Source organism: Zymoseptoria tritici, chromosome 3, assembly GCF_000219625.1.
Source record: "Zymoseptoria tritici IPO323 chromosome 3, whole genome shotgun sequence".
Taxonomy (NCBI): Eukaryota; Fungi; Ascomycota; class Dothideomycetes; order Mycosphaerellales; family Mycosphaerellaceae; genus Zymoseptoria; species Zymoseptoria tritici.
The window spans coordinates 1,960,271-1,987,197 of record NC_018216.1 but is presented as its reverse complement, the minus strand read 5'-3'; the positions used below and the strand labels follow the sequence as shown (position 1 = coordinate 1,987,197).

Genomic DNA, 26,927 nt, shown 5'->3' with positions numbered 1-26,927 from the left:
CATTGACGCCCGACACGGACCGAGACATCACATCGAGACAATGCAGCAGGGCACTGCATGTGCTTCGAGGCGTACCGTCGACAAGACATCGCATTGAGACAGTCAAGGAGAACGGAGCATGACATCGGGCGCTTTCTCGAGCGAGACAAGGTCACAGACATTCATCGAGTATTTAATTAGGCCCATGGTGCAATTTTGAAGAACCAACCTCTCCAGCTGTGTCGATAATGGAGAATATGTGCGATCCTGTTGTCTACCTCGTTCCAGCTTCACAAGCCGCAGAAACCGCCTTCAAGCATCGAGCGAATCGAGTACTGCGACAGCTTGCGAGGAAGTTCGACGACTTGAGTCACCTTGGACTCTCGCACCGCCAGAGCGTTGCTAGGCTCGACCGAGCATTCTTCTCAGGACGGCGAAACATCGCATTTGGGTCCTGCCGTGCTGTGGAGTTCCGCCTGTGTCATGCAGCCGTCGACAGTTATCATCTCCTGCTGAGGGTTGATCCGGAGTCAAGCCAGCTGATACTCCTGGACGTGTCCGGATCCGGAACCTGGATACGGAGAAGCAAACATCATGACTGGACGAAGATCCACCAATGCTCGTACGTGCCGACGAGCACGATTTCTGTGCGCTTCGGAGAAGAGCCACATACTCTGAGTTTCGACATCATCATTCCAGGTGCACTGAGCCGAATCAAAACAGACTCCTGGATTTCAGACCCACGAACAGCCCCCAGGCCGGAGGTGCCACAAGCAAGAAGCTCAAACCCCAACCCCAAAGCAGCAGATATGGCCACTTCGACCTGTGGTTTCGGCGATACTATTCCAAGGAGACTTAGCATCTTCGCGCACGCGCGTTCTGTCGCTGTCGGATGATGTGTTAACTGCAAAACAGCATCTCACGAAGTTTTAGCAGCGTGGGTCGACATGCGTTTCCACGACTTAAGCATCCACCCCGATGGTATTCTGCCCTTGCTCACCAACGCCATACGGCTGCTGTTGATCCTTCTCCCTGTTCAGCCGCCGCTTCTTGCTGAGACGGGGTCGGTGAGACTCTCCACTGCGAGACGGACAATCCGCTGAGGCACCTCCTCCGAGCTGTGAGCCCACGGAACGAGCAGCAGACACGGACGGGCGAGGTATGAGGTCCCGAAGCTCAACAGCTTCATAGCTTTGTTGGAGCTCACCATTGCAACAGCGCTGTACAATGGAATTATACAGGCTTAGTAGGCTAGACCGCTGGAATCTGCCCATTTGCGCATCTTTCGCTCTTCTGTCATCTCTTCCTTTGTCCAAAGACCCGCGGTCCCATAGCCAATTCGCCGATCCCAGCTTCGAATGGTCCTTGTGGTCGCGACCAAGTATGCATCCGAACTCATCCGTCAGTCCATGGTAGAAGGCGCAAGGTGTGGCGAAGATGATCTGCGACTGGGTGCGTGTGAAGAAGACCGGACAACGTTGGATGGCGTAGAAGTGGTTTGCATCACGTGCACGCTGCATGGCGTGCACACCTTAAATTCGAAGAACGTCAAAACCACGAATTTAGCTAATCTTTAATGAATTATTACACCACAACTATAACACCTATGGAGTCTGCATTAAAGGAGCTAAAGGAGGCAGATGTAAAGAATATTGCACAAGTCGCAGATAATTAGGATGTGCACCGTAGCACTTTATCTCGTCGATAGCGCAAGGTAACTATTTCTAAAGCTAAACACTACGAAAATACTATGATTTTGTCGCACTAACAAGAACGCACTCTTGTAGCCTACATCGACACCCTTATACGCAGAGGCACTCTACCGACACCGGCAATGCTCCTTAACTTTGCTAAAGATATAGCTAGTCGCCGTCCTTATCCTTCGTAGGCCTTAAGATTCGTCAGTCGGCACTTAGAAGCCATCGATTCGAAATACCTTAATCTACTTAATAAACACCGCAAGAAGGCCGACTCTGTTAATTAGTACTAGGCCTATTACGACCTATTAAAAGAGAAGACACACAAGTACAACGTAGAGCGTTAGAACATATACAACATAAATAAGAAGGGCTTTATAGTTAGCATACTTTAAAAGAGCCGGAGGATCTTTACGAAGGCTTACTACGAGAACGGCCGGTTTATTAGACACACACAAGATAGTAATCGTAAATAGATTACGTTGTTAGCTGCTATATGCGCTAATAGCACCTTACTGCCTCCGTGCCTTATTTACAAGGCTAAGACTAGCAACATTTAGTCTTCGTAGCTGCAGGATTTTAAGGACATTTACGAGGCGTTCTTCGCGTCCTTACTAAACAGCTAGACTAACAACAACCTTAGCCTTTACTAGATAAAGAAGGTATTCGAGCCGCTTATACGTAAGAAGGCTAGCAGAGGCTAGAGGCTGCTTGTAATTAATAGCTATAGCTTATACGTAAACATAGCATTCCTAGAGTACTACATTTAACACCGGATCCTTGTAGCAGTCTATCTACCTTATTTAACATACTGCTTACAACCTCTCGATGTCGGCCTCTTTAGCCCTTTGGCTACCTTCTATAGTGCTAATCTATTACAAGAGATCTTTAATTTAGAGGGCCGCTCTACCTATAGTAAACGCGACTTCTAGAGGCTGTTTTGGCCAGCTTATTAGAAGGCATTTAAGCCGGCTAATATCCACAAGGCCTTTACGAAGACTAGACTATATCTACTAGATTTAACGGCTGTGTTAGCGGCGTTCGACGAGACTAAAGACAAGCGCAAGAGCAAGAGCAAGAGCAAGAGCACGAGCAAGAAGGTTAGTAAAAGTAACAGTAGCAGGCCTACTACTGCACATAAGAGCCGGCTAAACACTGCTACCTCTGTGATCTTAGCCTCTAACTAGCGGCAGCTTCGAACACTTGTAAAGGACTGCGTAAAAGAGGTAAACGACGAGACTAACCGGCATAAGGTGCAGAAGCTAAGCAACACAGTATTGCATCTACAGACTAAGAACGCCCTTCTTAAGAGCGAGCGTAAGGGCTTGCGCAATGCCTTTAATAACGAGAAGAAGAAGCGATAGCGTAGTGTACCGCTCCTTGCCCTTCTATAAGAGTAGGCTGCACAGTTTTATTTACTAACTAAACTAAAGCAATATATCGCTATCCTCGCTAAAAAGGAGCAAGCTAAGGTTACTATAAAGCAGCAGAAGCAAGAGCGAGCAATAAATAAGAAGGTAGCTGCTTAATTAAAGGCTAATTAACGTGCTTAGGCCAAGGCAGATAGACTAGCTATAGTAGCCCGGAAGGCTGCTAAGAAGGCTGCTTAGCAGGAGACTAAAGGTGCTAATTTACAGCTGAAAACAGACCTCCTTGCCTCTGCACGTAAAGCCTTGCTAGCGCCGGTAAGGGCAAGGCGTCGTATAAGGCAGAAGAAGCTAATTGTAGTGTTAAAGCTGTCTTAAGAGCGGAGGGGGGGTCTACAGCTGGCTAATTCCTCTTAACCTACAACACGCATAACATTAAGGCAGAAGTTACAAGCTGCTTAGAGCTGATAGATATAATTATTGCGATTAATTTGAGCTATTAAACAACTAATTCCGACTAGTAGTTGTGACAATATTAACTATTAAAGTAGTAGTTAATATAGAAGGATCCTCGGATTGCGACCGTGCACGTGATGCACCGTGCACGCCCTGCAAGCCTCTTCTACTGAATTGCGAACAGTGGCGTGTAGTCGGGAGGCGGATTGGCGATCGCACTGGCCCTCAGATATCGCGCGCGCTGGGAGTCGGCCAGATAAGCTTCTGCATCGCCATCGTTCCACCGAAACCTCATAAACAGGATCGTGGGGTACTTCTAGTCTGGTCTGAAGGCGCGTTGGGACTCCGACGGGAGAGCATGGTGCTTAGTCATTGCTTACCCAGGCGCGACTGGCGACCGCTCCGCTGGCAGGCGATTGACGTCTGGCTTCGTCGTCCACGCTTGTCGAGGCGGCAGATGGAAGAAGAAGCCGCATTTGCGCTGAGCCGCGATTTCGTTTAGCGCCATCGCAGTGATCTCAACCTCTGGAAGCACTCTCTTGTCGTAATCTCCATATTGGTCTGTCACCTTTTGGCTGACCTGTGCTTGCACGTCCGCCTTCCAAAAGTACGCCTCTGCGGGCATGATGCTGCGCAGTGTCGGAGCAGCCATGATCGATGGACGTGATGATGCTCGCAACTCATGCTCGCTTTGAAGTTGGCACGCAGGTGTGGGCGGAGATTCGGCGGCCGCGTGCAGGGAGACGGCACGCTGCAGACTGGTTGAGAAGGTAAGGTAGCCTGGCAGGTTGAGCAGATCCCTTTCATTTCTTCACAACCACACAGACACTGCATCATGTTCTTCAAGGACCTCATCTCCCAACTACGGCAGACCCCGAAGCTGGCTGGATGGCACTCCAAATTGCAGCAGGCCTGCGAAGTCTTTTGGGACTCCCTCAACGCGAATCCGCGAACAGAGCACGCGGAGCAGGATGTGGCCACTCTCATCAGCCTGCTATCAGACCGGGAAAACTTCGCAGTGGCCCGCCTCGTCGTACCTGAATTGAGAGAGATGAAAATCGATCCAACTATTCTCTACCACCGGCAGCAGCGATGTGTGTTGGAAGCAACCAGCGAGCTGAGAACCGGCTTCGGACGAGTGGAAACCGCACGCCAAAGCGACTTTGACGACATACTCTACGTTGCCGAGAAAGAAACCATGCTCAACGCTGAGCTGCAACGTGCCCGCGTACTGCTTCATCAGAGTGATGCATTCGGATCCGACAACGAACAGCTCATCCGTCACTGGCTGTCCGAACATCCCGAACTTCGCCCAACGCACAACAAACAAAACGAATGAGAGCACGTGGAAGGGTGGTCGACGAGTCAGAAGACAACCAGACGCTCGAGGAGAACATGTATAGTCCAGCGGTTGGAACAGAAGTTTCGTCTCTCTACATCAAGGCTTTTGAAGTCTCCCCTGAGGAGGGAATTGGACTTCTCTACTCTTCAGCAACTGGGGCGTCGTGGCTTGAAGACTGGTCAAGGCGAATCTTCTTCGCGCGAGCCTTCCCACCACCGGCAGCCGCTCGTTTCAAATGGCGTTCATGGCGGGGCTGAATAATTGTGTCGTCGAGGTTGGTAATTGATGACCGAGCACTGCCAGGCAACTCTGCGGATTCGAGCGATGAATCTTGGGTGCCACGACCAGAAAGCGCTGTAGCTAACGGTGATCCAGAGGCAAATGACTGTTGTATGGTAACTTGAAGGAGGTCAGTAGGGACTCACATAAGCCATACTGAGATTGCGATACCCTGAGAGTGCTCGAGCGTGGCCAGTAGGTCTGCGAGCTTGAGCTTGAAATCCTCGTGCAGCTGTTTCTTGCTTTCAATCCTCATGGCATCAATAGTCCGCTGCATGTGGACGATGGCCAAAGGACCCGCGATATCTCGTCGCAGCCTCTCAATTGGTGAAGGGTTCTGACGAACCAGCAGCGCAGCATCGACAGCAATGAGCTTGACACCAGTTCGCCGATCTCCGAAGTCTAATGGCTGGTTAGCAGGAGCTGTGTCACATCTGTCGTTGAACCATTACCATCCAATTCAGCCCACTTATTGCTGGCGAGCAGGTACGCCTCAGAAGTGCTGTCGGTAACCCCGATCCACGATATTAACAAACGCCATTGTCTCTGGAACCATCCAGGAAGCTTGCCCTCTCTTTGTTCGCCGTATCCGACTGGATTGGTCGCGAGCAGCGATTCCGTCCATACTAATTCGCGCAGGCGACGGACATTGGCGGAGACCTGCTGTTGTTTCGTTGAGTCGTTCGGTCTGAGCTCGGGTCTACTGTCCAATATCTTGAAGATGGTCAGCTTGTCATCATGACCTGCGCTCACAAATCGTACCACCGCAACCAGACTCCCGTGCCCTCTGGCGGAGATGATGACATCTTCATCGTCGTGACGCCAGTCGTCTTGATCTATGATTCGATCGATACGCTGAAGGACGCCTCGCACAGAGGGTCGATTGTCCATGACTCTCGTTGAGTTGAAGATAGTACTAGGCATGCATGACGAAAGACTGGCGGGAGATAAGTAGGCATCGAAAGAACATTTAGGATCTGTCCAGATCTTTCCACCTTCTGTGACATCAGTGTGAACTTCGATTGGTCCAGGACACTCTCGAAGCCCGTGAAGCGTTGTGGATGTCTTGCAGCCTTGACACGATGAAGTCTCGTCGCTTAGGCGTGGTAAAGCAGAATCGAAGCTTCGACACAAGGAGAGCTGCCACCGCGTGCCTCATTTTCTCGAACCACCCTCCGCATTGACTTTTCCGCCGTCGGCCCTTCGCTGCTTCCGGTACACTGTGAGAGGAATGTCAGTGTGGTGGCAAGGCCGAAATAGGAGAGCAACGCACGGCCTTTGTCCCATGTCAGCTGATTCAGTGCCCGCGGCGTAGTTTTGTAGCGAGCAGCTTCGAACGAGATGTTCAAAACTCAGAGCGAGTGCTACAGTCAAGGCTGTACACATCCTTTTTTTGTCAACTTTTGCTTGTGCTATCGGCATACGACAACGTACGAGTCCAAAATTGACGTGGGAGATAGCGACAGGCACGGCGGTGACTACGACGCCGGAATCGTGGACACAGCACAACGACAACGAAAGTTATACTCCACCGACTCTTTCAGCAGTCGCAATGGGAGAACGAAAACACCAGCGACGGTACACCCTTTGTACAAAATCCGAGGCAACGAGGTTGTTGAGCGACCTCAAGAGCATAAAACCTCCCATTCGCAGACTCCCCCGATGACGGAAATGTTGATTTTTGACCACCTTGGGCTAGGATACCACCCGAAATCCCGATCTACGAACCAAGTCACAAAAAAGCCATCGGACCTATTTTGCACAATCGAACGACGGGAGCTTCTTGAGCGTCTTCACAAGTAGCCGCAGTTCAAACATTGGAACGATTCGACGGTGGGAAAGCCGGAGTTGAAGCCGTCGACCGACAGCCCATAGCGAAATTTAGCTCGTGCTCCGTGCAGGTTGGCAAGGAAGTTACAAACTCCTTCCGTCGACCACTTCCTACCGACAGAACTGTACTACGCCGCATCATCTGGCCCGTGTTGAACGACCTTGCGGTACGATGGATAACACATGGATGGACTGGCTTTTGAGCAATGCCATGTTCGGACTCAATTATAAGTGTTCTAGCCAATTTGTCCCGTTGAGCCTCACACATTCACAGCTCGTGCTGATTGAGTTTGTAGGGCTTAGTACTGTCCAGCTTTCTTGATCGTGAGGATCGTCCTTGAGTACACTCTGTTTAACCGGAGCAATACGAGAAGAGATTCATACTTCTGCTGTGGCTTTGCTTTTCGGCTGCCAAATCACGAGACCTGTGTTCTCAAAACTGGTTGCGCTGCGGTCAGATGGATTGATTGGGCACAACCGTGCATCGCGCACCTCGTCGAGGTGTTGGACTTGCCAGATGATGTACAGAGGTACATCCAGCCGAGCTTGCACTTGATCCTCAGCCTTCTCTCGGACCTGCAAGACCTGTAGGGCATCAGTACTCTCCGAGCTACAATCTGAACATTCAATACTGACTTCGTTGATGCTGTCAGGGGCACCGAAGGACCGCAGCAATGCCGGTCGGGCTCAGGATATTTGCTTCACCAAGGAAGCGGGCTGAGGCAGATGAGTTGCCTCTTGTCCAGTATGTGATTACAGTAACGCATATTCGGAGTAGTCGCTCAAGTTCCTATCAACAGATTCGGACCCACAGTCACACCAAACGACAGCGACCATGGAAGTCGTGACGGATCTCGTAACACTGCGTATCAGCGCTTCGAGAGGAGGAACTCAGGATGGCGAATGGGAGTCTTCGCGGGTCTTTGTACCAGCCTTACGGTCCTATGCGGCAACATCATCTTGATCTTTGTTGGCTTCCGCTACAGCGGCTACGAAGACGGCATCGGCATCTTAGCCCAAGGACGCTCTGACGACATTGCGAGGATCAGCACTGCATACCACGTCCTGATCAACATACTAAGCACACTGATCTTGACGTCAAGCAACTACTGCCTACAGGTTTTGAGCTCGCCCAGTCGACAGGACGTCGATATTGCGCACAGCGAGGGCTCATACGTCGACATCGGTGTGCTCAGTCTCCGTAATGTTCGTCGTTTGCGAGGTTGGCGGAAGCTTGGCTGGTATCTCCTCATGCTCAGCTCTATTCCGCTGCACCTATTGTGAGTGCTTCAATCACACAGCTCCTGAACAAGAAGCTGACAATGCTGGCATAGCTACAACTCTGCGATCACAGAAGTAACCATCGGCCATACCTATACAGCGCATTTTGTCCTGCCAGAGGACCACTGGCCGCCATCCTGGGCTCCCGATGCAAACTTGGTCAATTTAACGACGAGCGAGTTCATCGACACGTACCATACGCGATATATTCCGGACTACGGCGATGTCTACATAACCTACGATGCCATCGCGCTGTACCTGAACATCACTGAGACTGCAGTAACGCTCACTAACACTCAAGCAATGTTTCCGTACAATGGAGAATCCGCACACGGCCCTTCTTGGGCGGCAGTCAAGGCTTCGACATTTGCATCGAATGGTACCCGTTCCGACATCACGACGTTTCCTCGGTTCACGGGAGCCTCGGTGGACTTCATTGATCTGGACTTCCCGTATTCGACACTACCAGACGCCCTGGAATATTTACGTATGACTGGCTGGGCTGATATCGACGGACGAACCGGCGAGGTCATGTTGAGCACAATAAACCCTCCGATGCACGTCTCACTGTTCACAGCTATGAGACTGGACGATGGTAGCAAGGTGCAGATCATCATGTCCTTCATGCTCATTGTGATAGCTTGCAACGTGCTCAAAGTCGCCGTGATGTGGTTTGTGTGGCAGCAACCGCACACGGAGTGCTTCATTACCATCGGCGATAGCGTGCAATCATTTCTGCGGCGTCCGGACAGGACCACCATAGGGATGTGTCTGGAGTCGAAAGAATCCCTGACCGAGATCCTGCAAGAGCAGCACAATCGAAGCACGGCGCGCGTTCGCATACTTTACCAAGATCGAGCTGCAGCTCGCCGCTCGAAGATCCGCACTGCAACATCAAGCTTCGTCCACTTCGATGTTGACGCTACCGAGCGAAGACATCTAACGCTCGGTCTCAAGATGCGGAAAGAGAAGATAAAAGATCGTGCGCCAGTAGCCTGGAAGAACAGCAGGAGGGCAAACTTCGAGACAGTATTTGCGAAAAGTGAGAACCGCAACTGGATGAGATTGATGATAGGGTGAGTGTCGGTCGGGCTATGAACTCAAGTCATATCATACTGACCACGGCAGCCTTTTACTGTTTACAACCGGAACCATCCTGACGGCCGTCTGGATTCCCATTGCACGAATGCCCATGTCTGCATGGGGAACAGCATCCACGCTGAGGATGATTACTGGTGCCTCTTCCACGAGCTCGACCAACGTCTTGTTCTATACATGGATCGCGAACGCCCCACAGCTGGCTATATCAGTCCTTTACGTCGCCGTGAACAATTACATGACACGACTCTGTTCCTCCCACGAATGGAACCGCGTTTCCAAGTCGAGGAAGGCTTTACGAGTTACGAAACCGGTGGCCGGCCAGCGAAGCTCTCACTTCCTCTCGCTCCCATACCGGTGGGCAGTCCCACTGACCGTAGCATCCGGCTTCATGCATTGGCTACTGTCCCAAAGCATATTCCTTGCCCGCTTGGAAACATTGGACGGACGAGGAAATCCGAGACCAGACGAGTCGCTTTGCACCTGTGGCTATTCTACGTTGAGCCTCATGGTTCTTCTTGGGGTACTCTCACTAGAGGCTCTTTGCACGGCTGCTTCGAGTTTGGGAGGCATCAAAGAACGGCTACCAGTTGCAGCCAATTGCAGTCTTGTCATCAGTGCGGCTTGTCACCCGCCACCGGAAGATGTTGATGCGTACAAGAAGCCCGTTCAGTGGGGCGTTGTCAAACCTCGTTTCGATGGCGCTGGCCATTGTACTATCACCAGTGAGGGCGTGAGGAAGCCAGAGGTAGCCAAGTCGTATGCTTAGCATCGAACCCTGCGTTTGCCTCGATTTGCACTCACTGGATGCACTTGCGGGAAAACTTCACCGTCAGTCTCACGCATTGAGGGCCACAGAAGTCATGCCAAAAACTCTCGAGTCAAAATCTGTATTTGCTCCCATGCCCTCGTCGGACAGATATCTCGCAATGGCCAAAAAGCTGCAACGCAAAACGAAAAGCAAAATCTCGTGGGTATTCGTAGCATATTCCAGCTCTCGCTCTCCTCTGTTCAAGAAGTCTGCTTTCTCATCCTCTTCAACTTCACACATCGAAGCCAGAAAATGTTTCGTACAACGCCGCTTTTCGACTCTTCTCTTTCATCCAAGCGAAACAAAAACAAGCTTCATCAACAGAAAAGTGCTGTTCATTGCCTCATCCTCACAGCAGAATCAGATAATTCGAAGGTGCAATGCCCGTCTCGCCATTCTCCTTCTTCGCCTGCCACCACCTGCCGCTCACATCCGACACCTCGAGGATCTCGTGCTTCGAAAAGGAAATCTCATTCGCATCGTCTGGGTTCGCTTCGTAGCTGTAAATCGCTTTCGCGCGGTATGGGTATGTTTCCGGCGCGGTGCCTCCAGACGTCTCTGTACCTCCCATGCCCGAGGCGCCATTAGTGCCTTGCAGAGTCGGGTGTGATGATTGCTGGTTGAGAGGTTGCGGAAATTGTGCGGCGGAGGCGCGACTCGACACTCCTGGTGCTCCGCCGGGGTAGCCTGTGACGGGCGAGGCCGTTTCGAAACCGGCGAGGTGGTTGGAGTTGTACATTTGTTGTTGGTGCTGCTGGTGTTGCTGAGCGGCGGAGAGGGTGGTGTCGGGTCGGTACGATTGGCGCATGGCTCTACTGCTGCGGCTGGTCGGTACGCGGTCCTTGTGGAGAGCGAGGGAGTCGAGGGTTTGTCGATGCGAGGCTTGCGGTTGGGAACCGAAGTAGAGCATCCAGACGATCTAGCAGAAGTCAGTGAGGTGTACTGAGAAAAGTTAAGAGCATACCTACTGTGCAGATGGAGAGCAAAATGAAACCAGCTGCGGCGGCCTCTTTCGCGGGACTGGCGGCGTAGATGAGTGAGTTGACTGATGATGTCGTGAAGACCAGTCCTGCCGATAGCAGAGCAGCCATTGCGACATGGTATGTGAAGACTGAATCCGAGCCGACCACGTAGAAGACTCCAATGATCAAAAACAGCATGTACACTAAGCACCACCATGAGTAGTTGGGATAGGTGTCCGATATGTCGGCGATGATGGAGCTGACAAAGGCGATAAGCCAGCCGGACTGCGACACTGTTAGACCGTGCCAATGTGTGTGTATGTGTTGTGGTATGAGATGCGACTCACTGTGCCAATGCCTATTGATCCCAGCCAAAAAGGATCGCCTGCGATGTTGCCCATGCTGAATCCTTTTCCTCCGCTGTAGCGGCCATTTCCGACCTCCATCTTCTGCAGCGACGGCGAGTGATAACCGCCTGGACTGGGCATGTAGTTGGCGGTGGTGTGTTAAAGGAGGCGTTTTAGCGAGCGACGAGGAAGTGCGATCGTGCGGCGGGCGTCGAGTCGATAAGGACGTTCAGCGAATGCGATGTGAAAGAGTGTCGTAGACTGGAGGTGGCCAGTCCGCCGGAGCTCGCAGAGCGCGCGTGTGTTGGGGCGTAAACGAAAGTCGGGTTGCTATGTGGTATAGTCGGCGAAGCGCGGGGAGTCCAAAGGGGACCAATTAGTGCGCGTGGCGTCGTGCGTGGGTGGAAAATGCCACTGAAAAGAGAAACTCAGCGCCGGGCTGGTCGCGTGCTGGTAGAAGAGGAAGAGCGGCGGTGGTGTTGGGGGAAGTGGGACGATCGAGGGGGGTGGAGTCGTGGAGTCGTGGTCGTTTCGGAGAGTCGAGACAGCGGGCGGTGTCAGCCCTGCGGTAGTTCTAGCGCTTGCAGCGTCGGAGTCGAATCCTGGCGCTGGCGCGGGTTGTTCGAGTAAAGGTCAGGTACGCTGGTGTTGCAGATGCCAGGGCTTGTGTGAGAAGGCAGTCGCAGCTTGGGTGATCAGCGCAGAGAGATGTCGAGGACGGGAAGTCCTTTGCAAGATCAGGGCCCAACGCTCACACTTTGGTCGGGACTGGAGAGAGGTTGTTCCCCGGAAAGCCCGTGAGACGAACCAAGGAATTTGCACGCCACGCGGCGCCAGGTCTTCGCGTTTCATCCACTCGGCCACTTTCTCTTCTTTGTCTTCGGTCTACCACAAACAACGATATCTCGAGGAGGGCTTTTTACTTCATTGGCAGGACCTGATCTCACATCAATGGTTGTCAATGTCAACTACTTCGTACTGTACTCCAGCTCAAGCGAGTCGATACAACGCGCATGACGGCGGTGATACGCAACGGCGACAACGGCACACGTTGAATAAGGAGAAGTCTCTGTTCAGCCTCCTACGGCACAACAACGGCGAGCACGAGGTCCAGGGTCCAGATTCGCATGGATGACATTTGACAGGGTGGCAGGGAAGACCATCTCTTGCAACATTGTCCAATTTCTTCATCATCATCTCGTACAGCAGGGTTGAGGACAGCGCGTATCCGCAGCGTTCCGAGCATTGCCTTGAACGTCAAATCTGCCGTGCAGCTCACTTGTGCGCGTGCAGCGTCACACAGACCGTTGATTGTTTCAGCTTTGGGGGTCCTATATTCATCTCAGTCGAGACAAACCAGTGTCCTCAGCTCGTCTCAACTTCGGTGTTACAGTTCGTCCTTCCTTGTGCATACCTCAACACATACCATCAGTTCTCCGCCACCGCCTTCAGCGCTTGCTGAACCAGTTCCTTCGTGCTCTCATCCTTTACCCTGCCCTCCGCTACCTTCAATCTCTCCTCCCACACTTGCCACCGCTCCTCGCTGAATCCCGTCCAGCCTCGTTCCTGAAACTCAAAGCCGCCCTTCGCCATCTTGCCTTCGAACGACTTCTCCTCCCGACAGAACTTTTTGATGGTCGGAGCTGCGAAGACAAACCACGTGGCGGCCGCTGCGATGGAGAAATCTGGCACCATCTCGAGATCCTCTTCTAATCCATCACGGACGGTCCAGATGCAGTAGAGGGAGAAGTCGGGCTTGCCATTTGATTTGCTCTCTGCTGCAGCAACGAGCGATGCGGTGAAGGCGTTGAGGTTGATCCAGTGGTCCTTGGTTTGTTGGTCGCTGCGCTCTTCGGGAACTGCTCACTTTCATTAATATGCGAATCGTCGTGAGATTAGCATGAGAGACACATACCCAGATTCCACGCATCACGCATCTGCCACCCAAATGTCGGCAAGTCCTTCCACAAAGTCATCTTCTCAACCTGGAAAGCCGAGCCATCTTTCTTCACATCCGGCCGACTTTGCATTTGCATCACCACATCCACCAGTTTCGAAGAGCTGGCATCTTTGAATGAAGTCTCCGCTGCTTTGGCGATGATGGCTTTCCATGTCGTGGTCAGGTGTTCATCGACTTCATCTGAATTTGCGGAAGACTGGACGCAGCTCTCGACTGGCTCGCTGAGATGGTCGATGACTTTGTCCAATGCGGTGGGATTAGAGGAGAGGTGATCGCTCAGGGCTGCATATTGCTTGGACTGCTGAAGTTGCTGGGTGGCTCCCAGACCGGCTTGAGGCATTGTGGAAGATGTGTGGGAGGTGAAGTTTCTTAGAGCCGTGGTTATGTGTCGATTCGGTCTCCAGAGCTGCGATTGTCGTTTATTGCCAATGTTTTTGACGAGCTGAATAGGTCTATGTGTCCAAATGCTACTACCAGCTCTTCTTAGTAAGTGAAGCATTTCTCATGACGTTCCACCGCCAAGTTTCACACATTCGCACATGCCATCAGGAAAGAACGACACACGAACCGGTGCAACGACGGCCGGATGCAATACCCAGTCCGTCCAAGTGCCAACCACCACATATATCCCACGAGCAAACAATCACGCAGCATGCCACCTCGTGCACACCTTTAGTGGAACCCTCCGCCAAGAAGCTTTCGGACGCTCCTTCCTCTTTCGCACGAATTAGCGCACTTCGGACGGTCGATCTTCGCTTCGGCTCTTGCACTATACACAAAGCTCACCCGGTCCATCGTCCTAACTGGTCGGAACTATACATGAGATCTGGACACACTCCGCTCCGTCCAAGATTCACTACTCTGTGATCTGCGCACCTCCGCGTCCGCGGCAGGAAACATGTGCTCTGATAACGACGTCTCTTTGGCTCCTTATCTTTTGCCAACCACCACGTTCTTTCTGACCTTCCGAATGCGTTTCATGCTCCCTGATTTCTCAAGATCCTTCTTGGACATACCTCCGAACCACATGCCGTGGCGGCTTGAGGGATCAACAAGGTAGCGGCACTTTTCGAAGCGAGAGTTCCTCTTATACCAAATGGACAGGCCTCCGGCAATGTAACGTCACGCAGGGACGGATCGTCGGTCGCGCATGTGCTAGCCATGCTGTAGCGAGCATGTGCTTTTCAACATCCTTGATTGGACACACGAGGTAAGTCAACGGGAGACAGGCACGCTATCCTCCAGGAAGAAAGACTCCGAGACATTGGGTATATCAGAAACATATAAACCCGACATCACCTCCTCGTCTACCCGCCTTCTTTCCACCCATCCCTCAGATCCCAAGAACCAACCCAGCCCACCCACTCCACCCTCCAAACCGTCCACCATGCGTTTCTCCCTCCTCTCCTCCGCCCTCCTCTTCGCCACAGCCGCCTTCTCCGCCCCCGTCGCTGAGCCTGCAGAGCTCGAGATCCGCCAGCAGGCCACCTACTGTGGCAACCAATACTATTCCGCCTCGCAAGTCTCCGCGGCCGTCAACAAGGGCTACAACTACTACGCCAACGGCCAACAAGTCGGGTCGGGCAACTACCCACACCAGTACAACAATCGTGAGGGGTTCAGCTTTGCCGTCAGCGGACCGTACCAGGAGTTCCCGATCTTGGCCAGTGGGTCGACGTACTCTGGTGGTGAGTTTTCTTGTCATTCGTGTAGCCTGTGTGTGTGAGAGGTGAACGCTGATGATGTTGTAGGTTCTCCTGGACCGGACCGTGTTGTGTTCAACACGAGGGGACAGTGGGGTGGTACCATCACTCACACTGGCGCGAGCAACAACAACTTTGTTGGGTGTTCGGGCACAAGCTAGGCTGGTGGCATTGGATGGGAGGTGCTGCGAGTGAGTGACTTCTCGTGGGCTGGGTCCGCATCAAGGGTTTTGGGTCTACACATAGCAAGCTTGGGTCAGGCTGACCACGTATGAATGATATGACAAAGTGCAATCCACATCATGTCCCAGCGTCCAGGTCCATGTTGAATCACTCAAGCGTCGACATCGTGAATAAGATCACAGGTCTTTCCTCTCCGTCCACTTCACCAGTAGTTCCTTCGGAGCATCTCTCACCAGCACGTGGACATGGTCCACACCTCTCACACTCTGCAAACTGACCCAGTTCTTGAACCAAAGCACTCTATCACTTCCACCGTCGCCGAGGTCCTTGATGAAGTAGTCATGCACAAAGTCCTCGATCAATTTCCGGCTCGTCTCCGTCACATCGCCTCTAACGTCATCTGTTGGAATGGGCGTCTTGCTCCAAACCAACAAATGCGAGATGCCTGGGACGAATCCGTATGGCCAGTCGTTCTGCAAGACAGCATAGTCGCTCCTGACTCGGAAGGGAACCTCAGACGTATGAGCGAACGTGGGAGGGTCGGCCGTGAGTGGCTGCCATCGAAGTCGCTCTTGAAGCACGTATTGCACGATGCCACCGTATGCTCTCTTGGTATTGTGAGACCAGGCAAGATACCGTCGAAGATCAGATGGCAGGCGTTTGAGATTCTCAAGAGTGTTGTCCTCTGGATGGAGAATGAGCTACCGCATGGCAATGTGAGGGAGACATTGCCTCACCGATGATTCGCTTCAGGTCGTCCCAGGTGATCCGATGATAGTCTTCATCTTTCGTCGCCAGGAGCTCGCGGTCGATTGCGGTCAAAGGGAACGGTGGATTATCGTAGTCGATGTCGTCTGGATCAACATCGCCCATATCTGCCACAGGTGTGAGTCCCACACTCGCAGCTCAGATATCGCGGAAACAATTCCTCGAAAATGTGTGTGAAAGTTGAAGCGGAACGACACGACAATTCGAGAGCTCGTTTCCAGAGGCCGATCTTCGGGGTGAGGGGTCCAGCTGGGGCATTCGCTAGCGCCATATTTTTTGGTCGATGAGGTCTAGGAGACCTTGTTCAAGCGGCGTGCCTTCCCTGGACGACCTCACTTTCACTTACATTTCTCCTCCATCTACGCGCGCAGAGTCTCTCCAGCAAGTGCTGCAATATCGCCACGATGCCGGAAGCCTTGGACTACAAGACCTTTGTCGTTCCTCTCGTCATCGTAGTCGTCGCCATCCTCGGTGGCTTCTTCTTCTTGACCGGCGGTATGTCTTCTATACTGCCTTCGCTAATCCGTGCGCATTCGCTGACGACCACGGAGAAGAGTCGCCGAAAGATCGCCCTCAGCCGCCTGCTCCCGAGAAGGCACAGCAAGAATCTCGCGGACCGAACACTGCCATCGACCCAAAGACCTTCACCGAATTTCCAATCTCCGAGAAGACCCAAACATCGCACAACACCGCCATCTACCGCTTCAAGCTTCCCACAGAGGACAGCATCCTCGGCCTTCCAATCGGCCAGCACATCTCCCTCGCCGCGGACCTCGACGTCACCGACCCAAAGACCGGCGAAGTGCAGAACAAGGAAGTCGTACGATCATACACGCCGATCTCTTCAGATGTCACGCCCGGCCACTTTGACCTGCTGATCAAGAGCTATCCGACCGGTAACATCTCCCGCCATCTCGCGACTCTCAATGTCGGTGATAAGATGAAGGTGCGTGGGCCAAAGGGCGCCATGGTATACACTCCCAACATGGTTCGTCGCTTTGGAATGATCGCAGGTGGTACCGGTATCACACCAATGCTTCAGGTCTGTCAGGCGATTCGCCGTGGTCGCAAGGACGGTGACAAGACAGAGGTTGACCTTATTTTCGCCAACGTCAATGAGGAGGACATCTTGCTCAGGGAGGATCTCGATGCTTTGGCTAAGGAGGATGGCTTCAACGTCTACTATGTTCTGAACAACCCTCCATCTGGATGGACCGGTGGTGTCGGCTTTGTGACCGCAGACATGATCAAGGTAAGCTCATGTCAGGATGAGGCGAAAGGGTGTCCATCCGAACTAACCTCTCTCAGGAACGTCTCCCTGCACCTGCAAAGGACGTCAAGATCCTCATCTGTGGTCCTCCTCCTATGGTTTCTGCGATCAAGAAGGCCACCGAGTCATTGGGCTTCGACAAGGCTCGACCAGTCAGCAAGCTCGAGGATCAAGTCTTCGCCTTCTAAGCTCGAGGAATGGTATCTGAGTGTGGCAGTTGTGCCTTCATCGCTGCGACGACCGGATATGGACTGTGAGCCCTCCGGCTGGATGCTAGTACATAGCTAGATTACGAGATGATGCGAACGAGAGTTAATCAATAATTGTAGAAGTCATACAGCAGTCCACGCAATCAATGTCACCCGCGCGAAGGAGAAACTATCATATGCGTAGAACATTGGAGCTACGAAATTTCTCTGGCACTTGAAATCCTCGCTAACGATACAGCAACGCTTGAACGCTTGTGTCAAAAAGCACTCCTCTGCTTGATTTCACCCAGATGACAAGCCTTCCTCACACGGCCAACGACTCCAGATACCCGACCAGCCTATCATGTTCCAACTCCGTCTGGTCCACCCCATCGCCAACAACATCCTCCACACCAAGCCACCCTTCTCCCACCGCCATCGCAACCAAATCTCCCGCCGCCCAGATCCCATTCCCACAAACCTCCCCAGGATCTAACAACTCCTGCATCCTCAACAAAATCTTCTCCAACTGCTTCCTCCGCTTGACCAACGCCCGATCCTTCTTACTCCCCGACGGCTTAACCTTCTTGCCCGACCACTCCATCTGCTCGAGTAAGTTGTACAGGATCAAATGCAACCACACCAAATTCGTCTGCGGATGGAACTGCTCCCACGTCCGCCCGGACTTCCGCATCTGCTTCGTCGTCGGTTGTGCGTACGCCCAGTCTTGATACATCACGCCGCGCATGTACCGATATATGTCGTACTGATACTCCTCTGTGCTGTCGCCTTCGAAGAGCGCGTTGTCGCGCGAGAGGTCCATGTAGGCGATGCTGTCGTCGGGCATGCGGCAGCGGGAGATGGTGTAGTCGATGATTGTCGTTTCGATGTCCGTGAAGCCTAGGTTGCGAGCGGGATCGACTTCCAATTTGCTGTCGTTCTGCGTCCGTCGTATACACACGTTTCCGAGATGTAGATCTCGATGCTCGAACTCGGAGCCTTCTTCGCCCTTTGCCAGCGAAAGCACGACTTGCCAGAAAACATCCCATACCTCCCAGACGCTTTTGCATCCCGACTCGCCGTCTTCCGCCGCGAGGACTCGTTCCAAATCGGTACCTGCATCCTGCATCTCAATCACTGCCCAACACTGTCCATCATCATAGACGCCTTTTTTGCCTGGATCCGGGAAGTGGCTGCCATCTTTGCCGAGAGATCTCTGCTTCGCGTCCCATTCCTGACAGGCTTGCACGAAAGCGCCGGTTGGCTGACCTTGGATTACACGGACGTCTCGGAAATTTGTAAATCCTGGCACGACGCTCATGCGTTGTAGTAGACGGACTTCGGTCGCGACATCGGGTGGTGCGGTCATCATCTCGGATTTTCGGAGAGCGGCGGCTCGGCGTCGTTTGTCGCGGGGAAGTGTGCGTGGTGGTGGTTGGAGTGGGATGATTTTGAAGACGGACTCTTCTGATGAAGGGATGGTGTCGCTTAGGTCGGAGGAATCGGGTTGATAGGAGAGGCGGAAGACCTCCCCAAAGGATGCTTCTGCTATCTTGGAGAGCGTGAAGTGGACGTCGAGTAGCTCGGACCAGGTTGAGAATGGGGTGAGCGAGTGTGGCGATAGATCTAGTAGAGGTTCCAGGTGAGACTGGTAGATTTCTGTCGAAGCCGTGTCGAGTGGTAAAAGTCTGGTCAGCGGTGCCTCGATTGGTGCCTGTAGGACATCCTCGCTCGAGGGCAGTGGCGGCTGATTATCTTCTGTCGGGCAAGTTTTGGCCATCGGATTGGACTTCGCTTTCTTCGCTGCCCTAGCTTCTCTTCTCCGCTGCTTGGCCTCGAGCGCGGCCTCTGTATAGAGAGCGTCTACATGCGGTAATGTTGCTGAGTCCTCGGGTTGCTGGTCTTTCGTGACTGAGGGTCTCGCGTGGGCAGTGACGACGTCTTTGGAGGCTGAACTGGCGGTCTGGAGACTCCTGTTATGTGTTCTCTTCTTTGCGATCTTAGGAGTCGTGTAGGTTGTAAGTGAGATGGGCGAAATGACCGAGTTCGCGTTGATCTCGCCCAAGGCCTTCCGGGGAGTCTCTTCTTGACACTCATCTTTACGAGCTTCGGATCCACGACACCTTGGTATTGATGTTACTTGAACTGGCTGCCGTACTTTTGCAACACTAGGACTGTTCACTCCGGTGGCGTCTGTCGTCTTCAGCATTACCTGCTCCGCTGCCAGTACCACGGGCTCAGGACTGCTGGAGAAAGCATCCGCTGCTCGTGTGTCGAAGACTGTCCGGGAACGCTTGCCATAGACCTTCGGACGTGCCATCTCTGCGCCCTCGGTCGATATGATTGGAAGAGTGATGTTCTTCAGTCTCACAAAGCTAAATCATGCTGCAGTGTCGAGGTCCAGAAAAGTTCTGGTGAAGTCATTTGTTTACTTCGCCATAGCAACAATCGCGAATTGCCAAGATTTCGCAGCGCTTATCGATTCTGAGCGAATACCACTTTCAGCATCGGAGAATATGTTGGAAGCCCAAATTATCTGGGTAAGGTAGGTAGTTGTCGAGAACTCTAAGATCTAGCTGCCTTGACATTCCCTTCAACAGCCTTCACAGCCTCCCGTATCTTCGGATCGAAATGTAGCCTCAACAGCTCTCCCTCCCAAACAGTACTGGCGAACGCATTGCTGCTCTCCACCTCTTGACTGAGTGGATCGAAAACACCGTCTCCCTTCCTCTCCTCGGTGTTCCATAATGAAGCGACCTTGTTGCCATGCGTCTTGGTAATCTGCTTGATCAACTCCAGCACTGCGATGGCACTTTTCTGTGGTAGGTGCAGTGCTAATGTCTCCAATTGCTTGACAAACGCGGCCACTCGGACAGGCGGGACAGATTTGGTGCCGGTTGGTGGAAGTAGAACGGATGATAGCGATCGAAGCAAAAGAACAGTGGTAGTCGCAACGTTGACTTTGTTGTCCTTAGAAGAAGTGGTGGGAACGTGAAGCCCGTTCGGATCGCTGAGATGTGCAGTTTTCGCGCTGAGTTCGATGTCCAGGTCCATCGCCAAGGGTACCAGCGTGCGATAGAGATGCTTGATGAAGAAGCTCAAATCGAGATTCAGACTGTTGGCTGACTTGACGACATCAATCTGGCCTTGGAGAAGAGCAAAGGCCGTGATAATGCACAGCAAGCTTTCTCTCGTTGCATTTCTCTGCGCAGCATCGTCGGGCTCGATTTCTTCCTCGCCTTCTTCTCCCTCTTGCGGCTTGAGCGCCGCTTCCGCGTCGTCGATGAGGTCCTTCAATGCTTCCAGGATGTCTCCGAAGAAGTCCTGGTTGATCAAGTGGCTGTACTTGGCCAGTCCTTCCAGCACAGCTCCCATCAAGTGCTGCACCCGCTCCTTGAGGATGCGGAAGTAGGTGACGAAGACCAACTTCAAGGTCTCGGACTGATTCTTGTCCCTCTCCTCGTACGATACCGCAGCGTCTGCCTCCTTCATCTCCTTCTCGACCTCCTTTCGCTCCCTCATTACCTTCCTCTCTCGTTTCGTCCTAAATTCGCGTTTCTGCTTTGGCTTCTTCAACACCATCGCATCGTCCGGCGCTGCTTTATCGATTGAGTTCGTCGAAGCCTTGTGCGCGAATTCGCTCAATAGTCTCAAATGTAGGAAGGTGTTCAGCACACTCTCATGAAAGTAGTATTTCTTTCCCTTCATCATCCTCGTCAACTGTCCCACGACATCGAGCGAAGCGTGCCCACCTTCATCCTCCTGGAACAGCTGCTCAATCGCCTCGCGACACTTGACAAAGTCGGCATCGACATGTCTGCTCGCCAGCTTCTTCACCAGGATTCCAACCAGTTCCGGACGGAAATTAAAATGCGACACGCTCGTCAACAATGCGCAAGCGCACGAGATGGCCACAGTCGCCAGACCAGCCGCGGACTGGGCATCGAGTTTTGACTTTTCATTGTAGACAGACAGCCTGCCTAGGTTCGTCACGTAGTGTTTGTACCCGCTGAGCAGACCTTGCTCAAACGATCTCAGTCTCTTGACATCCTTTGACACTTTCGCATTCATGTCTTGCTCGCCGAGTGGTCGTATCCGGTAGCCAGGAATGATGTCCTTGAAGACTGCTAATTGTGTTGCCAGTGCCAGCTTCTTGACTGTGACATTGTGAGAGCTGGCGATATCCGCCAATGCGCCGAGTTGTCCAATGTGCTCTTCTGGATCCTCGCTCAACGACCCTGCCAATCGTGCAAGCTCTTCCTTTGCCAGTCTGATCTGTTCCTTTGGTGGTACCGTAGGCTTCTTGGGCTTCGACGAGTGGAAGTCGGCGACTGCACTGTCTTCATCCTCGTCGCCGCTGGCAAGAAAACTGTCCTTATCATCGTCCTTTTCCTCCGGCTTTTGGTATACCACATCTACACGGGGGTTCTCAGTGATGCGACCGTCGGACGTCTTGATCATCAATCTGTCCTCCTTTCCGTCCTTCTCCTTCTTCTTCTTCCGCGATCGATTCTCGTAGTCCTGTTCCAGATCCCATTTCGCGAATCCCGGCATCGACCTCCCTTCCTCCTCCGGTGGACTCAGTCGTCTCTTCTTACTCGCCGGCTCTGCCATCCTGGATCCAACCGACATTTCAGCGGAAATGTGTTGCAAGAGAAACGACTTCAGCCGACTCAAGGAATTTTGGCGGAGCTTTTCTTCGGCTTTAAGCGGACCTGTCTCCGCCCGCAGCCCGGGCCTGTCTATCAAAAAGTTCTGAGCGACAATCTTGCCATTCCCTCTTCCGCCATCACACTCACACCGAACGAAACAACCTCCCCACCACAGCCAACATGCGTCCTCTAACCGACACCGAAACGAAAACTCTCTTCGAGAAACTCGCCAACTACACCGGCCGCTCCCTCAACAACCTCCTCACCGACACCACAACCGACCCAAACTCCAAAACTCCCGACCGCTACGTCTTCCGCGTACAAAAAGATCGCGTCTACTACATCCGCGAATCGCTCGCCAACCTCGCCACCTCCGTCGCACGGGACTCTCTCCTTTCCCTCGGAACATGTCTAGGAAAATTCACCAAGACGGGCAAGTTCCGCTTGCACATCACGGCGTTGGATGTCATTGCGCCGCATGCGAGGTATAAGGTGTGGGTGAAGGCGAATGGAGAGATGCCGTTTTTGTATGGTGGACATGTGGTCAAGGCGCATGTGGGACGGTGGAGTGAGGATGCACCGGAGCATGCGGGAGTGATTGTTATGAGTATGAATGATACGCCTTTGGTGAGTTGGGATTGGCGACGAGGAGATTTGAGGGATGGAATTGAGCAGTGAGACTGACTGTAATTGTAGGGATTCGGCGTCACAGCGAGATCAACAGCAGAGGCACGAAAACTGGATCCGACTGGAATCGTCACCTTTCGACAAGCAGATGTTGGCGAGTACCTGCGTGACGAAGATACACTGTTTGCTGGTTGAAAGGCGGTAACATGAACTTTCCATTGATTGAGACACGATGACGCCGCAGCTGGGCGGACTAGACATCAATGAACTCCGAGAGTTCTCACTCGCATACGCAGTCGCGCGCTGTTCCGGAGGAGTCTAGCCTTCGGGCTTGGGTGGTGGCGGCACGCGGTGTCACCATGATTGCACGACAGACTAAGAGCTCGGAACCGCATAGATGAGAGGATAGCCAGCAAGGCATCGGTTTGTGCTGCTGCGAAAAAGATGGCAAGGAGAGACGGTGAAATGAAGACAGGGCAGACTGTAGCGATACCACAACACCTCATGGCCAAGCAACGCCATACGATGCTCTTTCGCCGTCAGAACACGAAGAAGCAAAGCATGTGTCGGGCGGAATAACAAAAGAGCTGTTGTGTGTTCCATGTCGTTTCATAATGAGCTATCTATTAGACGTAGGAGGCGAAGCTCCAGCGGAAGTAGACTGTCACCGAGAATCTCACCCATGACGCCAAACTTGCACTCCCAATGCTTAGGACTGTTCCCCAGAGTAGCACATCTAAGCGAAGATAGAAGTCTCGATGCCCCACTGCGGAAGGCGTCAGTAATAGTACGTATGGGTCGAAAACATTCTGACAACTTACGTCCTTGGGGTTGTTGAAGCGCAGACCCTTGTCGAGCGAAGCGATCTGCTTGATCTCGTCCTCGCTGAGGTCGAAGCTGCACACATCCAAGTTCTGCGCGAGACGGCTCTGGTTGTTGCTCTTGGGGATGACAGCAATGCCACGCTGGGTAGACCACCGCAGGAGAACCTGGGCGGGCGACTTGCTGTGCTTGTCGGCGATGCTCTTGACGGTGGAGTGGTCGAACAGGAGAGGAGTATCCTTGGCCTTTTGCGAGCCGAGCTCGAGGAAGGACTGCGGGCCGAACGAGGAGTACGCGGTGATGGCAATTCCGAGGTGCTTGCAGAGGTCGATGAGGTCGGGCTGCACGAGGTATGGGTGGTGCTCGATTTGGAGGGTTTGAGGAAGGGTCTTGGCGTAGCGCTGAACGTCGAGGAGGAGGCCTGCGCTGTAGTTGGAGATACCGATCGACTTGATCAGGCCCTCCTCGTGCAGCTCCTCCATCTTGGCGTAGGTCTCGTGGAGTGGTGCCTTGACGACGGAAAGCTTGTTGTCCTTGTTGTAGAGGCCTGGTGGGTAGCGGACCTCTGGGTCGACGTACTCGAGGGCGATCGGGAAGTGAATGATGAAGAGATCGAAGTAGTCAAGACCCCAGTCGGCGAGCTGCTTCTTCGCAATTGGCTTGACACGCTCCTTCTCGTGGAAAGAGTTCCACAGCTTGGAGACGATGAAGAGCTCCTCACGCTTCACGAGTCCATCCTTGATGGCACGTGCGACACCCTCACCGGCCTCCTTCTCGTTGCCGTAGTCGCAGGCACCGTCGAACAGACGGTAGCCGGTCTTGATGGCGTTGTAGACCTGGTCGGCGCAAGTGTCGTTGTTCACTTTCCAGAGACCGAATCCGACGAGCGGCATCTGAAGTGAAGGATTAGCTGGCTGCGCAGAGGAAAACACGCCGCTCTTCTGGAGTGCTCACCTTTTGGCCATTGTTCAGCGTGACCAGAGGGGAAGAAGCCATTGTTGCGTAGTTTCTAGGATTGAAGTGTTGGTGTTGGTTGAAGAGGGCGAGTCGTGGGAGAGCACGGGTTGTTGTGAATTTGGAGGGAGAAAAGGTTTGTCGAGGAAGAGGAGGAAACAGGGTAGCGGATCTGTGGGTTTTGATTGAGGTCAGGTTCAACAGGACGGGTAAAGTCGAGGGCGGCGAGGATCAGTACCTTTTTATGCTCTGACGCAAGCTCATCTGGACGACGGCGGACGGGACAAGGACACGAGGAGACACCGGCGCTTCTGTGGAGCGGTCGTAGTAGGGCTAATATGTGATTGTTTCTCTCAACGAGCACACAGCATCTCCGGCTCCGGCAGAATGCACCACGCGCAGCTGCCCATAAAAACATTTTTTTGAGCCGTCATCGTGGGCAACAGCTCCCCGCCTGAAGCGCCACGAGCAATGGTGGGGCAATTGCAACCGCCTGAAAGGGTCCCCTTGTGCCTCCACCGCGGGACGTGGAGGGACTGCGGCTAAATCGAGTACGGGCGGGAAAATGTCGTCTTCTGTCGCGTGGCATCCGGCAATTCTATGAGGCTGGAAGATCACATGTAGGTCGTCGTGTTGCCGTACTAGTGTTGTTGCGCATGGATGATGTGCTCTGCAACTGCGCTCGCTCTACTTTCCTGTGTACATGCTGTGCTTTCTCGCCATTCTTGCTTCGCGCTGCATTGCAAGATACACCGCAGGATTGTACATGATAAGTGTGCGACGGTATTTGACGAGAGCGCGTAGCTGCCACGAGACTGTCTGGAGAGTGACGATGCTGATGCCAAACTGATGAGTGCTGGCGGGCAGCTTGCAATCTGAAGGCATTCATGGCCCTCTTGCGGCGATGCCTGTAGCCCGGGCTGCTGTCTCGTGGTTCGGACCCTCGAATGGATCGCGTAGCCTCGAGGGTGTCGCGGAGCTTGAGGTTGAAGTTGTTGCAGGTCAACGTAAGTACCTTGATCTCTATGCCCTTTCAAGGCAATGCCGCAAACACGCCTAGGAACCTTTTCAGAGGAAAACGTTTCGACCTGCGGACAGATCAGGTACTCTCCATATATTCATACAAGATTGTCGAAGAGATTTGCTTTTCCGTCGCTTCCATATACAGCGTGTACCCTGTGGGCAAGGTCAAACTTCTCTCAACTGAATTTGAGTGCTGTTCTCGACCACACCCGCATCGTGGCCTCAAACCATTACAAATCGCACGCGCTGCCACAACACCTTTTCCATGCTACCCTCATGCCCGCTCCTGCTTCTAATCCTCCTGGCTCTGCGTCGGTGCTCTAAGAAGAGAATCTCTTCGTGAACTTCGCAATGACTGAGGAATGATTAGCAAGTTCCAATGACAGCACATAGCAGCATTGGACTCACTGTGGAGAGCGACGACACTGATAATGAAGCCAATCGACAACACCATAACCACAAAGGGATCAACCTTCAAGCCCGGAGACTCGTCCGTGTAGAGTCCTGTACATTCCTCGTTAGCCTTCTTGTCCATGGCCATTTCTCTTGGCCAAAAGCCGTAGCATCAGCCTGCCATGAAAGCACAGGACATCCGCATCTTCGCATCTTCCCCAATGGACACGTACTCAACATTGTGCTGCTGCTACCACCAGCTCCTGCCGCCCTCGTGCTCGATGGTCGCGCATTGGCGACTTTGTCCGCGCGGTCTGCGGCCGCCTTTCTCCTGATCGCGGTCGCTGGACCGCCGGGTGCTTTCGGGGATGATGGACGTGCGGTGGTCGAGCCGGAGTTGGCCGCGTTGTTCACCGGGGAGGCAGGGCGTGGAGAAGACTGTGGGAGGCATTGGTGTTAGCATTAATTCTCGATCACAACGAGACCTGGAAGGTAATTGGGCATTGTATCATTCAACAGGAGAGCTGTCCAGCGCGCATATATTGCGCTGCGCGGAGTGAAGTCTGATTGTGCGCGCAGGGAGGCCATACCATCGTGAGGGAGTGTGCTTGTTGAGTTTGTGTCGTTCGATCGAATATCAGCGTGCGATTCCGGTCAAGTCGAGTAGATGGTCGGCGAGAAGGAGCGTGGTGGATGGTGGATGTGAATCAGTCGCTGCACAAAGGAGTCCACGATGTGAACTTCCGGCCACGAATCCGAACGAGCAAGCTTGGGAGAAGGGGTTCGGCGCCAAGCGATCTAAAATCTGGGGGCCAGAAGAGCGACAACCACTTTTTAAGCTCAACATCTCGTGTCCACTTCGATACTCAACATCAGCAATGAACAGACTGAGCACCGAGCTTCGAAGACGGCCTATAAGCCAGATGTCCAGTCGC

General features: G+C 53.0%; 12 protein-coding genes across 12 annotated transcripts; 6 read left to right on the top strand and 6 right to left on the bottom strand.

Moving 5' to 3' along the window:
- Positions 1-227: 227 nt before the first annotated feature.
- MYCGRDRAFT_91787 (uncharacterized protein) lies at positions 228-838 on the top strand (the record flags this gene model as incomplete). Its single annotated transcript, XM_003854333.1, has 2 exons — positions 228-601; positions 679-838. 2 exons carry the CDS (start codon positions 228-230, stop codon positions 836-838), a joined length of 534 nt encoding a protein of 177 aa, XP_003854381.1.
- A 3,327-nt stretch (positions 839-4,165) lies between these two features.
- On the top strand, positions 4,166-4,838 carry MYCGRDRAFT_91786 (uncharacterized protein; the record flags this gene model as incomplete). The annotated part of the gene is made up of 2 exons (XM_003854334.1): positions 4,166-4,269; positions 4,325-4,838. The coding sequence occupies 2 exons, from the start codon at positions 4,166-4,168 to the stop codon at positions 4,836-4,838; spliced, it is 618 nt and encodes a 205-aa protein (XP_003854382.1).
- Positions 4,839-9,423: 4,585 nt separating this feature from the next.
- On the top strand, positions 9,424-10,098 carry MYCGRDRAFT_39743 (uncharacterized protein; the record flags this gene model as incomplete). Its single annotated transcript, XM_003854335.1, has 1 exon — positions 9,424-10,098. One exon carries the CDS (start codon positions 9,424-9,426, stop codon positions 10,096-10,098), a length of 675 nt encoding a protein of 224 aa, XP_003854383.1.
- A 391-nt stretch (positions 10,099-10,489) lies between these two features.
- On the bottom strand, positions 10,490-12,133 carry MgSho1 (uncharacterized protein; the record flags this gene model as incomplete). Its single annotated transcript, XM_003853832.1, has 3 exons — positions 10,490-11,059; positions 11,109-11,387; positions 11,450-12,133. The coding sequence occupies 3 exons, from the start codon at positions 11,588-11,590 to the stop codon at positions 10,490-10,492; spliced, it is 990 nt and encodes a 329-aa protein (XP_003853880.1).
- Positions 12,134-12,883: 750 nt separating this feature from the next.
- On the bottom strand, positions 12,884-13,515 carry MYCGRDRAFT_30458 (uncharacterized protein; the record flags this gene model as incomplete). The annotated part of the gene is made up of 2 exons (XM_003853831.1): positions 12,884-13,311; positions 13,359-13,515. Coding segments are annotated over 2 exons (585 nt in total), but the record flags the coding sequence as incomplete, so codon positions are not given.
- Positions 13,516-14,796: 1,281 nt separating this feature from the next.
- MYCGRDRAFT_38105 (uncharacterized protein) lies at positions 14,797-15,273 on the top strand (the record flags this gene model as incomplete). Its single annotated transcript, XM_003854336.1, has 2 exons — positions 14,797-15,097; positions 15,161-15,273. 2 exons carry the CDS (start codon positions 14,797-14,799, stop codon positions 15,271-15,273), a joined length of 414 nt encoding a protein of 137 aa, XP_003854384.1.
- Positions 15,274-15,358: 85 nt separating this feature from the next.
- Positions 15,359-16,199, bottom strand: MYCGRDRAFT_99579 (uncharacterized protein; the record flags this gene model as incomplete). Its single annotated transcript, XM_003853830.1, has 2 exons — positions 15,359-15,980; positions 16,033-16,199. The coding sequence occupies 2 exons, from the start codon at positions 16,166-16,168 to the stop codon at positions 15,472-15,474; spliced, it is 645 nt and encodes a 214-aa protein (XP_003853878.1).
- A 216-nt stretch (positions 16,200-16,415) lies between these two features.
- Positions 16,416-17,521, top strand: MYCGRDRAFT_69942 (uncharacterized protein; the record flags this gene model as incomplete). The annotated part of the gene is made up of 3 exons (XM_003854337.1): positions 16,416-16,558; positions 16,615-17,315; positions 17,372-17,521. 3 exons carry the CDS (start codon positions 16,468-16,470, stop codon positions 17,519-17,521), a joined length of 942 nt encoding a protein of 313 aa, XP_003854385.1.
- Positions 17,522-20,057: 2,536 nt separating this feature from the next.
- Positions 20,058-22,135, bottom strand: MYCGRDRAFT_69939 (uncharacterized protein; the record flags this gene model as incomplete). Its single annotated transcript, XM_003853829.1, has 1 exon — positions 20,058-22,135. The coding sequence occupies one exon, from the start codon at positions 22,133-22,135 to the stop codon at positions 20,087-20,089; it is 2,049 nt and encodes a 682-aa protein (XP_003853877.1).
- Positions 22,136-22,328: 193 nt separating this feature from the next.
- Positions 22,329-23,159, top strand: MYCGRDRAFT_56835 (uncharacterized protein; the record flags this gene model as incomplete). Its single annotated transcript, XM_003854338.1, has 2 exons — positions 22,329-22,800; positions 22,870-23,159. 2 exons carry the CDS (start codon positions 22,354-22,356, stop codon positions 22,993-22,995), a joined length of 573 nt encoding a protein of 190 aa, XP_003854386.1.
- A 242-nt stretch (positions 23,160-23,401) lies between these two features.
- On the bottom strand, positions 23,402-24,699 carry MYCGRDRAFT_56833 (uncharacterized protein; the record flags this gene model as incomplete). The annotated part of the gene is made up of 3 exons (XM_003853828.1): positions 23,402-23,566; positions 23,622-24,515; positions 24,577-24,699. 3 exons carry the CDS (start codon positions 24,616-24,618, stop codon positions 23,537-23,539), a joined length of 966 nt encoding a protein of 321 aa, XP_003853876.1.
- Positions 24,700-25,919: 1,220 nt separating this feature from the next.
- MYCGRDRAFT_91777 (uncharacterized protein) lies at positions 25,920-26,585 on the bottom strand (the record flags this gene model as incomplete). The annotated part of the gene is made up of 4 exons (XM_003853827.1): positions 25,920-25,954; positions 26,008-26,103; positions 26,226-26,430; positions 26,583-26,585. 4 exons carry the CDS (start codon positions 26,583-26,585, stop codon positions 25,920-25,922), a joined length of 339 nt encoding a protein of 112 aa, XP_003853875.1.
- Between the last annotated feature and the right edge of the window lie 342 nt (positions 26,586-26,927).